The 13,025-nt window shown below is 34.9% G+C and overlaps 1 protein-coding gene across 1 annotated transcript in view; it reads right to left on the bottom strand.

Moving 5' to 3' along the window:
- The window catches only part of LOC109070714 (complement C3-like), a 79,139-nt gene that overhangs the window by 22,890 nt on the left and 43,224 nt on the right, over nucleotides 1–13,025 (bottom strand). Inside the window, 9 exon segments of the mRNA XM_042764278.1 lie at nucleotides 6,279–6,438; nucleotides 6,595–6,670; nucleotides 7,682–7,885; nucleotides 8,379–8,462; nucleotides 8,738–8,798; nucleotides 8,925–9,131; nucleotides 9,397–9,539; nucleotides 9,665–9,753; nucleotides 9,874–9,991. Of these exon segments, the coding sequence (XP_042620212.1) occupies nucleotides 6,279–6,438; nucleotides 6,595–6,670; nucleotides 7,682–7,885; nucleotides 8,379–8,462; nucleotides 8,738–8,798; nucleotides 8,925–9,131; nucleotides 9,397–9,539; nucleotides 9,665–9,753; nucleotides 9,874–9,991 (1,142 nt within the window).

Below are 13,025 nucleotides of genomic sequence, written 5' to 3'. Positions count from 1 at the left end.
AGAATAAACGAGCCATTTTTCCATTTCTCGTTATTGAATTCTAAATAGGAAATGAAATGATCAAAACGTACACGGACCAACTGTCTTGTCCATGTTCTCTCACTTGAATCCTCTTGAGTCTTTTCGTTTTCTGTTTTTTTAATTGAAAACGGATTTGGAATGGACGGAAGATACCCTGATTATGGTGGTTTATACAGGATTCAGGTTTAACATCTATTTTGAGGAATGGAGGCCATGGAGGTCCGTGTACCTTCGTATAATTCGTTTTTTGATTTAATATTGAAATCTGAAAAATGAAAAAAACGGCACATTTTTCATTTTTCATTCATTCAAACAAAACGAAAAATCAAGAATTTGGCTTCATTTATCGTTTTTATGTTCAAGGACAGAAAACGAATAAACAACTTGAATATTCGATCTCTACATGTGGGCGGGAATGAAACGCCCCTCTCCGCTGATTGGTCAACCAAACATTACAACATAATAAGAGTCCTATGCTTCTACGGATTCTTAACGTGTTTATTTATACTACATTTTATCTCTTTCTCTTCATCAGACAGTCAGTGATGCGTCCCCCAAAAGCTCATAAAAACGATTGTACTACACAGCAAAAAATCCAGAGTGAAATTAACTCTGCTGGGAGTACATGTGAGACCACACTCAAGAGTGTGAAAGTGTTAAAATAGGAGTGTTAAATTAACACTGAATCAGAGTTAAAGTTAATGAGATAATTAAGTGATTAATTGAGTGATGATTGACCATTATTGACGAGACTTGATGTTAACGAGCAGAATCAACAAAGACGAAAATCACTATTTTAATGTCACCATTATAGTGGTCAGTGTTTGCTTTAGTTGGGCTTTGACCCTTAACATTTTTAAGTCAGATTTTGTTTGGCTGTTGTAATGGAGTTATAAAACAGACGGACAAAAAAAAAAAATATAGAGATTTTCATGAATCACTGAGTTAAACTTTCATTGTTGATTATTGCGGCTGAATGATTCTTAAGCATAGGATTGCCAGCATTTTAAATACAAGCTGTGGAATTTCTTAAAAGTTGTTTGTTCAAAAATCTTTCAAAAGAGTCTTCCATTTAGACATGCAAACATCAAGAATCAACCTGTGAACCTCAACGACGGTGACAAAAGCATGTTGCAGGAGACTTGTGTTGCAGTGCATCATGGGAGCCATGGATGAATTTTGATAGGTGGCACCCAGAATGCTCTGCAACACAAGTCTCCTGCAACATGCTTTTTTGATTGTCACCGTCGTTGAGGTTCACAGGTTTTTGAACAAACAACTTTTAAGAAATTCCACGTATTGAATTTAAAAACCAATATTTTTTGTTTGCCTGTCTGTTTTATAACTCCATTACAACTGCCAAACCAAATCTAATTTTAAAAACATAAGGGTTAAGAGCACAACTAAAGCAAACACTGACCACTATAATGGTGACATAAAAATTGTGATTTTTGTCTTTGTTGATTCTGCTTGTTAACATCAGGTCTCGTCAATAATGGTCAATCATCACTCAATCACTTAATTATCTCATTAACTTTAACTCCGCTTCAGTGTTAATTTAACACTCCTATTTTAACACTTTCACACTCTTGAGTGTGGTCACACAAACACTCCCATCAATTATGAATGTTGGATGGATTTTTTGCTGTGTACTGATCTTAATATTACGGTCTGTTTCTCAAACGCATCGTAACTTAAGTAGCACTTGAAATTAATCATAGATCTATGAGTGCTCTGGAGTAATAATAAAGCCCTAAGTACATCATAAGAACAGATTTATGCGGTCACCTGCAGGACAATCAGCAGATTACACCTTTAACTTTATTCAAGTGCAATGTGATTATAATATAATGATTTGATCATAAATGATTGAACAAAAAAAAAAGAATAAAATAAGTAACGTAGGAAACATTCTTCAAAGACTGGGGAAAAAAAAAAATCTGTCAATGACTTGCTGACGTGCACGAAAACCAGCCATGTATTGGACATGGAAATAATGTCTCTCTCCCTCTCTCTCTCTCTATTATTATTATTATTATTATTATTATTATTATTATTATTATTATTATGTAAAGTATAATATTATAGACTATACCATAATAATATAATATAAATTATATCATATTTGTCTTGAACTCACGCAGCATTATTAGGTTAACATTTAAATAAACGAGCGTGTACTACAATTATGAGTCATTCTATAAGGTGACATTTCAGCACTTGACAAACGAATAGCGACCCCTAAGTAGCACTTAAGGCATGGCTATGTGCTATTGTGTTAAGTGCATTTTTGGGAAACGCACGTGAAACAAAAGCGAAAACGCTCTTAAGGTCTTAGATCAATCGTTATGGAGAAAGCCCAGATTAAGGAATGGCTTGACACAAACCGTACAGAGGCAGAGCCTACAGAGCTTTCATTTGTGTATGAATAAATTCTGCAACCTAACAGTGAAACATTTACTTTATCTCATAAATATTAATTTACTTCGTACCTGCACTCACAACTACACTCTAAAAAATTAGGGGTTATTTTTTTTTAACACAAATGCTGCACAGCAAAATCCCCAGTGTTAATTTAACACTCTGAGTGTGGACTCATATAAACACCGAAGTAGTGTTAAAAGTAACACTGAAGCAGTGTTGAAGTTAATGAGATAATTTAGGTGTTTGATTGAGTGATGATTGACTATTATTGAAGACACCTGATTTTAACAAGCAGAATCACCAAAGAATACAATCACAATTTGTGTGTCACCATTATAGTGGTCAGTATTTGCTTTAGTTGGGATCTTGACCCTTAAGTGGTTAACTTTAGGTTTTGTGTGGCTGTGATAACTGAGTTACAACAGACAAACAAACCAGAGGAAACGTGATCATGTGTTGTTGGTTGTGTTTTGGCTCTGAATACTTGAGTTGGATTGTCTTTATTTATTACACAAGTTAAATGAAAAATACAAGACCTTGCATTTTGGCCTAATCAGACAGATGTTTTTAAAAGTTAAATCTACTAAATAAATAAGTTTTTGTTTAGACACACAGACATCAAGAATCAGCGTGAGCATCACAACAATGGTGACCATCAAAAAAGCATGTTATAGCCAATAAAAACTCATCATTTTTGCCATTTTATGTGACTTTTTAGTATTTAGTTTTGTGATGTTCAGAGTTGATCTGTTTATCACCGTTGTTGAGATTCATACACTAATTCTTGATGTCTGTGTGTGCCTAAAATAATGAATCTTGAAAAAGAAATCAGAACAGTTTGCAAGTGACCCTTACAAAATGTATAGCAGATACAGACTTTTTCACTTTTGCATCAAAAGTTGTTATGTTCAATCAAGGAACTATAACTCAGAGCAGAGACTCTGAATGAGTTCAGTGATTCAGGTCACATAATGATTACATTAAAACATAATCATCACCACCTGATGACTTTCACTCTCGGCTTATCTGTCTGTTATAACTCAGTTATATCAGCCAAACAAAATTTAATGTTAAAAAGTCAAGGGTCAAGATCCCAACTAAAGCAAACACTGACCACTATAATGGTGACACACAAATTGTGATTTTCTCGTTTAGTGATTCTGCTTGTTAACATAAGGTGTCTTCAATTATGGTCAATCATCACTCAATTAATCACCTAATTATCTCATTAACTTTAACACTGCTTCAGTGTTACTTTTAAGTTTTAAAACTAACCATTTAAGTTTTAAAACTAACAGTTATGAGTACTCTGAACTTAATTCAGTTGAGTTCATTGAAAGAAGATATACATTGCAATTAAATAATTAAGTGATTAATTGAGTGATAATTGTGAATTAGTGATGAACAGCTGCTTTTAACAAACAGAATTACTGAAGAAAAGAGAAACACACAAGAACTACAACTGACTTCAGACAGCCTTAGATGAAATCAACTGAAATAAAATACATTAAATCTCTCAAGATCTGATTAAACAACCCCACAAACAGCATCACCAGCTCCACTTATTAATAACCAGACTGACTTTATTTCTGTCAGACGTCTACAGAAGATCTTATTGAGATTTAACTAAGGTTTAGATGTTGATTTATGTTTTCATTTAAAGTAACCATGTTAGAGATCAGTGTTTGCTTTAGTTGGGCTCTTGACCCTTGACTTCTGTTTTAGTTTATTCTCTGGCTGTTGTAACCATTTGTTGTAACTCAAAAGCCCAGAGAAAACATCATCAGATGTTATACATACACTCACACTCTTAGAACCTGCTTTTATCCAAAGCAACTTACAGTGCATTCAGGTTAGCTTTTTTTTTTTTATCTAACCTGTACCTAGATGTTGGTTATTATACTGTATATTGGTGATGATAATCATTGATTATTGAACTGTTTGGAGTCTAATCTCTGATGAAACAGGTGTTGTATAATTAGTTGGATTGATTACACTAAAAGTGATTCTAAGAGCCAGTGGTTCTGTGATAATCAGTTAATATAAAGAATTTTCCAAACAGTTCGGTTTTCTGTGATGTCACTTAATCACACACAGACATCAATAATCAAAATATGAACCTCAACAATGGTGACCATAAAAAAACAAAAAAAAACAAACAAACAAACAAAAAAATGCAGCAGAGCATGCTGAGAGCCATGTATGAGTTTTGTACTACAATAGTACCCAGCATGCATTGCAGCATTTTTTTTTTTTTTTTTCTCGTCACCATTGTTGAGGTTCATATTCTAATTATTGATGTCTGTGTGTGACTAGTTGCTGCCAAATAAGACTAAACTGTTGGGAAAATATTTTATATTAACTGATTATAATGCAACCACTGGTTCTTTAAATGGCTTTATACAACACCTGTTTAGTTAGTTTTTGGACTCTGAACAGCTTCATGATTGTTATCACCAATATGCTGTACAACAACCAATACCTGATCATATTTTGCATGGGTTTTTGAATTATAACAAACATGTTTCAAAAACACATGGCTACAACAACCAGAAAAATTAAAAAAAAAAACCAAAACAGAAGTCAAGGGTCAAGAGCCCAACTAAAGCAAACACTGATCTCTAACATGGTTACTTCAAATGAAACAATAAATCAACATCTTAACCTTAGTTAATTCTCAATAAGATCTTCTGTAGACGTCTGACAGAAATAAAGTCAGTCTGGTTATTAATAAGTGGAGCTGGTGATTCTGTTTGTTAACAGCAGCTGTTCATCACTAAAGCTCAATCAGCACTTAATTAATCACTTGATTACATAATTGCAAAAGTTTTAAAACTTACATGGTTTAAGTAAAGGCAATCTGTTTACTCAAACGGTTTGAGTTAAGTTACTTGTCAGGTTTTACAGTGCATTAGAGTATGCACGGATCCACACTTCAAAAATCGACTTGAAATAGTAGACCATCTGGGGACTTTTGGCATGCTCTTTTCAACATACTATGCTTTAGGACACACTAATTCTAATCTCACATACTATTTAGGATGGATAGTATGAACATTGAGATGCAGGGACGCTCTATGCTATAACCATAGACTGTATAAAAACATGGACGTAGTGTCCGTGACGTCAACCGTAGACCCCATGAAGAGCATTTTTGAAGCTCAAAGTGTGCAGAGCGGGCCGTCGCCATCTTGGCAGCGCGTCACCGTGCGACTCTCCTGGATAATCGAAAATGGGCAAAAAGGCGGGAGCTGGTTGCTGAAGCCACGCCCACCTAGCTCGATGGCAGTGTCAGCAGCGGCAATCCACCTGTCACTCAAGTGACCACACCCTTAATTATGCAGAACTTTAAGTTTGAGTTACTGTGACTTGTCAGGTTTTACAGTGTAGTAGTTCTTGTGTTTCTCTTTTCTTCAGTGATTATGTTTGTTAACAGCAGCTGTTCATCACTAATGCTCAATCAGCACTTAGTTAATCACTTAATTACTTAATTGCAAAGTTTTAAAACTTACATGGTTTAAATCAAGGCAATCTGTTTACTCAAACGGTTTGAGTTAAGTTACTTGTCGGGTTTTACAGTGTAGACCTGTACATAGCAAAACTTAATATATGAACTATTAACAGTAAGATGTGAATTATTATGAAAGCAATGCAATCGCAGTTTATTCAAAATCCAAGCACTTTTCAAACTGCATTGTAATATTTTGTTTGTTTGTGCTTTAGATTATTTAATGCTTTACTGGAAACCACAGTGAAATAAATCACTGGCTCAGGTTCATTCCATCTTTTGTTTTTTGAACACCGATGGATACATTCAACAACATTCAGCTTACCACCATCTCTCCCTGCATTACAGCTGAATCCTCTTTAAAGGAGCCGTCTGGTGTTTGTTTGTGGAGAATCAGCCACTTGAGGGCGCTGCAGAGCACATTTTCCTCTATGTCCACAATGTTATAGGCCATGCTGAAGACTTTGGCCACATATGCAGTCAACCTTTAACAGACAAGCAGAACAACAGAAATAAATTAAATGAAAAACATATTATAATTATTATTACTAATGATGTAACATTAAATGTAATACAAGAGAGCATTATACATAAAAAACAAGTTTATTTCCCCAAAAATAATGGCATCAAAATGAGTTTACCATGTGCTGCTCGGCCTGTCTCTCCATGCAGCATATGATCCATCTGATTTACGGTAATTCAGCTGCCGCTGATAACCAATATGAAAAATAATAACAAAATAATATTTGTTTATTATCTGCAAATTTGTTCCTGCTTTTGGTCTAAAGTTTTCAAGAGAGCATCTTTGAGAGTATTTTTTGATTTTACTCCAAATCATAGTCAGATTCATCATCAATTTATTTTATTTATATTTATTTATTCTTTATTTATTTATATGGTGCTTTATACAATACAGATTTTAAAGGGCACCTATTATGCAAAATTCACTTTTACATTTTGTTGAACATAAATGTGTGTTGGCAGTGTGTGAACACAACCACCCTATAATGATAAAAATCCACCCGCTCCTTATTTTCAATCCCCATAAATCATACACAGTGTCTCAGAACAAGCCGTTTGCAGAATCTGTACAATGTGACGTCACATTTTACAGGCCCTGCCTACAAGTGTTGACAGACCTTCACACAAGAGCATTTAACAGCAGCATTCAAGTAAGAAATGTCTTCTCATTAAAGCTATACATGCAATTTATTTCCCATTTGTTTGTCTTCACATACATAACCGACTGTCTGCTTCCACTCAAAATAGGTATTTTCAGAATTATATAATAAATGATCTGTGGGGTATTTTGAGCTGAAACTTCACAGACACATTCTGGGGACACCTGAGACTTATATTACATCTTGTAAAAAGGGGCATAATATGTGCCTTTTAAAGCAGCTTTACAGGAATAAGCTATATAATAATAATAATAATAATAATAATAATAATAATAATAATAATAATAATTTGATTCAATGATGCAAACAGAGATAAATTCAGGTGTAAAGACAATAATGACATCATTGTTCAGCTGAGGTCAGTGTTGATTTGGTTCTGTTCAATAACTGTGTAAAGATCATCAGTTAAGAAATGAGCTCAGTTCAGCTTACAGCCCTAGAAAACAGCTCAGTTGAGCTTTCATCCAATAGTATCAGTGCGGTCAAATCAATGATATTGTTGAATATTTAGTAATCATGATTTTTATATCTGTTGTGTCCTGCTGACCTGTGTTGATATAGTTAACAGCTTCATTACGGCGCTCCATGCCAACAGTCTCCCACTGACTGGTGCTGTCCAGATAATGAGTGGCAATGACAGGTAGAGTCATAAACATCATGTTCTGCTCTCCACTACCACTAGGCTGGACAATAAACCGCCCCATGAAGCTTCCACTGATGACCTGCTCCACTGTCTGAGTGATCTCTTCACCTGGAGGAATGTAAGAGGAAATACAGATCGAGAATTCAGTTTATTATATTTGTACATAACACTCTCAACACTATATGTGACTCGCAGTCTTCTATCTGGAAGAAATTGAAAATGTTAGTCCAGATCATGGTTTCACTGATCACAGCGCATCTTGAAAAAAGCGTGTATGTTTTTTGACTCTCAAAGCAGTGATTCCCATCCACTTCCATTATATGACTGTCAGACTGGAATTGTTTGAGTTAAAAATCTTCTTTTACGTTCTACTGAAGCAGCAAAGTCACCTACATCTTGGATGCCCTGGGGGTAAGCAGATAAACTTCATTTAATTTCATTTTTATGGTGAACTATCCCTAGTACTGTGAGATAATCCTCATACAAGTACTACAAAATTTGCCATGGATATTATGACTGTAAATATAGGCTTATATCTCGCAAAATAAAACATGCATACAACTAAAGAAATAATCACTACACATTTATGAAAGCATCTTACCAGTAATTGAGATGTACATGTTAGCAGGTGTGTCTGGAAGACGATCAGCTGGTATGACAGATTTAAAAACTAAAGGTTTTTCTTCTGATCCATTTAGAAACAGAGAAGGAAGAGAAGAGAAACAGAGAAGAAAAGCAAGATGGAGGAAGAGTCGTGACTCACATACTGATAACATTTTGTATGGTTTTGGTGAGTACTGAGCAAGAAAAGAACAGGAGTTCATTGTGATCTCTGGATTGGCAAAAAATTTATGATAGTCATCAACATTTTTCATAACTATCTAGAAGTGCATGTCTGCAACATTGTATAATGGCAGTGTAACAGAGTGATGTTATTGTGTGCTTCACAGTAAATCTCACCATATTTAACAGGATTGAGCTCCACATTTCCTTTGTGTACTGAAGTTAGCACACCCTCAGACTGAAAGAGAGAGAGAGTGTTAACTACCCATGATGCTCTAGTTTATCTACTGAAAATGACAAACATCTATTAATGATACAAATGACCAAATAAAATAAAAAGTGACAGAATTCCCATCAGACGTACCACCACCTTCAGCGTCTTTCTCATTCCATCTGAGTAATCAAATGCTGCTGCTTTCACCTCAATATCATGATTTCCCAGCGTCATGGGAATAATCACATATGAAACAGACATGCTGGAGCCTCTGTCAACAGATACTGTCGTTCTGTATTTGCCTTTCTTACTGGCAAAGCTGCAAACATCTTCTGTCTCCATGAACTCCACACGCACCTGGATAAAACAGGAGAATGAGACTCATATCACTTAAATAAATCCAAGATGAAATGTGTGATGATGGGATATATTTCTGTTTCAGCACAGGACAGTATCCTACACGTTTCTTCAGTCTGAGTCACAAGCCTCAAATGAGTCTCAGGATCCATGCATGCCATCATTAGTAGATGATTTGACTCGAGCAGAAATGTTTACTACAATGCACATGTCTATAATGTGCATAAAAACTGAATTAATTTTTAATTCTATAAATCTAATTTACCTTCTTCAGATTCATTGGGGTGTAGTTGTGAATTATGGCCCTGATTTCCAGTTGTTCGCCACGCACAGCTGAGTAAGGCATCTTGAGGTCAATGAAAAAGCTCTTAAAAACAACCATCTCCTCAGGTTCTGCCACACAGATGCCTTTGAGGAGGAACACAGACAAACAGAAGGATTTAAAGCAGCAGTTCCTGGATGATGATGATGATGATGATGATGATGATGATGTTTTTCAGAGCATGTATTGTGGGTTTGCAGCTTCTCCTTACCAAGTGTTGGTGACAGACTGACAGCCAAGATCTGCCAGGTAGTGATAGAGTCTTTCAGGTAGATCTCCTTTGTGACTGATGTTGTTCCACTGGACAATGAGGAAGAGACAGATAGAAAATCACAGACAAGCTTCATCTCACCAGCAAAGACTAACTTGATTCAGTTCAGTACAATACTGTTGTCTAAAGAAACACAAACTCTTACTTACTAGTTGTTTCCTCTGCTATCGGAAAGATCAATCTCCTCCCAAAGCCAACTCTCAGGAAACTGTGTACGTGACACAATATCTTCAGAATCTGTATAATCGTTGTCCTCATCTTCATCACCTGTTTTTAGTTTTAACAAAAACAAATCATTAATCTCTCTGGGATCTAAAAAACAGTTATTACTGTTACACATCCCTACAGAAGAGCTGTACTACCACTGAACTTCACTGTGGGAACCAGGCACTTCTCACTGTCCTCCTCCTCTAGCAACACCTGTTAGAATGAAAACGATTAACTTGGTCCCATGAGACTAGATTATGAATTCCCAGAATTCTTTGTTTTTTAAATATGGGCCTTGGAAAAGGTTGAATGAGTTTATTGTGCTTTGGTCACAACAACAGTGTCGACAACAACACAGCAAAATCCCCAGTGTTAATTTAACACTCTGAGTGTGGACTCATATAAACACAGAAGTAGTGTTAAAAGTAACACTGAAGCAGTGTTGAAGTTAATGAGATAATTAGGTGATTAATTTAGTGATGATTGACCATTATTGAAGACACCTGATGTTAACAAGCAGAATCACTAAACGAGAAAATCACAATTTGTGTGTCACCATTATAGTGGTCAGTATTAGCTTTAGTTGGGATCTTGAGCCTTGACTTTTTAACATTACATTTTGTTTGGCTGATATAACTGAGTTATAACAGACAGATAAGCTGAGCGTTAAAGTCATCAGATGGTGATGATTATGTTTTAATGTAACCATTATGTGACTTGAATCACTGAACTCATTCAGAGTTTTTTCTCTGAGTTACAGTTGCTTGATTGAATATAACAACTTTTGATGCCACAGTGAAAAAGTCTGTATTTACTACACATTTTGTAAGGGTCCCTTGCAAACTGTTCTGATTTCTTTTTCGAGATTCATTATTTTAGGCACACACAGACATCAAGAATCAGTGTATGAATCTCAACAACGGTGACAAACACAGCATATTCAGATAAACAGATCAACTCTGAACATCACAAAACTAAATACTAAAAAAGTCACATAAAAAACGGCAAAAATGATGAGTTTTTATTGGCTTTAACATGCTTTTTTGATGGTCACCATTGTTGTGATGCTCACGCTGATTCTTGATGTCTGTGTGTCTAAATAAAAACTTATTTATTTATTATGTAGCTGTAACTTTTAAAAACATCTGTCTGATTAGGCCAAAATGCAAGGTCTTATATTTTTCATTCAACTTATGTAATAAATAAAGACAATCCAACTCAAGTATTCAGACCCAAAACACAACCAACAACACATGATCACATTTCCTCTGGTTTGTTTGTCTGTTATAACTCAGTTACCACAGCCACACAAAACCTAAAGTTAACCACTTAAGGGTCAAGATCCCAACTAAAGCTAATACTGACCACTATAATCGTGACACACAAATTGTGATTGTATTCTTTGGTGATTCTGCTTGTTAAAATCAGGTGTCTTCAATAATAGTCAATCATCACTCAATCAAACACCTAATTATCTCATTAACTTCAACACTGCTTCAGTGTTACTTTTAACACTACTTCTGTGTTTATATGAGTCCACACTCAGAGTGTTAAATTAACACTGGGGATTTTGCTGTGAACAATGCATGTCACTTCTGCAGGGTGCATCTTACTCTCAGAGATAAACAGTCACCCTTTTATAGCTTTTGCTGGCTCCGAGACACTCGCTTGGCATTGTTCCTGCACTTTTTCTAGCAAATAAATAAATAGATCACTCATCACTAAATGAAAGCTTAAAGTCAAAGCCTGATGATTTCAGGGGTGTCGTCACAAGTTCATTGTTGTTGAATTTCTGTATCACTTTTGCTGTATTTTCACACTTAAAACAATGTTCCTCTTGTACCGCTGTCCTCTTGTTCAATGAAACAAGTCTCCTGGCAGTTCTCTCCCAAGTGCTTCCGCTGTTGTCATAATTAAGTCTGAGAATGATTCAGTGGGCTCTATAACACTTTTAAATGTCAAGAAACAACCTCACCTTAAAATCAAAAACCAAACCTTAAACTTACACCAGATATATATATCAGATATATGGGGAAGTCGTGGCCATATATATATATATATATATATATATATATATATATATATATATATATATATATATATATATATATATATATTAGTTTATTTTAGTAACTTTCTGGAGGGTGTATTCATTTTTGCAACACAGCATTTTATCACTTTGATAAGGAATCAAACTATCCTGAATAATTTTAACATGCTTCTTTGGTATCTGATCAAGCAAACTTACTGGAACATTATATCTCTAAAGAACCCTAACATATCTTATAAGTAAAGAGTAATTGCTGTTTAAGTTTCACAAGGGGAGTACTCATGAATGAAAAATGATTGCCCCCCTCACTGGATCCCCCAACATCACTGGGCTAGAGTCAGGGCAGGACTTAGGGGGGCGGGGGCCCCTGGGCTTAAGGTTATGTCTGGGCCCTATACCTATACACTACAAATGCCCTCAAATAGAACATCATTGTGGACTAACACAAAATACACAAACATATGCTTTAGGTAAATAGTACAATTAATATGCAACATGTCTAGGCTATAGTCAAGTTTAAATGTAACATTAAATTTCCATTATAATATAACAAACAGGTTGTTAAGATATCAAAACCCTGAAATAACTTTGAGCAAAAAAAAAAAAAAAAAAAAAAAAAAGGAGCTGTTGGCTTTTTAGTATTATAAAAGTTATTGTCATATATGTGTCCTCTTATTAAATCAAATAAAAAGACATGCTGGCTATTAACAAACAAATTAAATCACTATCAACAAAATTCATAGATGGATTGTGCATAAATGTTAAGTTTAAACATCATTTTAATGTAGAAAAATTAAATGATTGCAAAAATGAAATAGACTACTTTTTTAAATATGAAACTAGAACCGCCAGGTGGCATCAAGTGACTGTCTTAATTAGAGAGTTGAATCAACCGATTCAATTAAAAAGCTGATTCATTTAACTTTGCAAATGACTGTACTTCTAGCCTGATTGAATCATTTGCTGGTCTGTGTAACGCTGAGGAACAAAACGGAATTTTGTGTCTGATAAAGTTACTCTGTAAGTTGTATTTATTGTACATTT

This window comes from Cyprinus carpio, chromosome A1 (assembly GCF_018340385.1).
Source record: "Cyprinus carpio isolate SPL01 chromosome A1, ASM1834038v1, whole genome shotgun sequence".
Lineage (NCBI taxonomy): Eukaryota > Metazoa > Chordata > Actinopteri > Cypriniformes > Cyprinidae > Cyprinus > Cyprinus carpio.
This window is presented reverse-complemented; position numbering and strand designations above follow the sequence as displayed.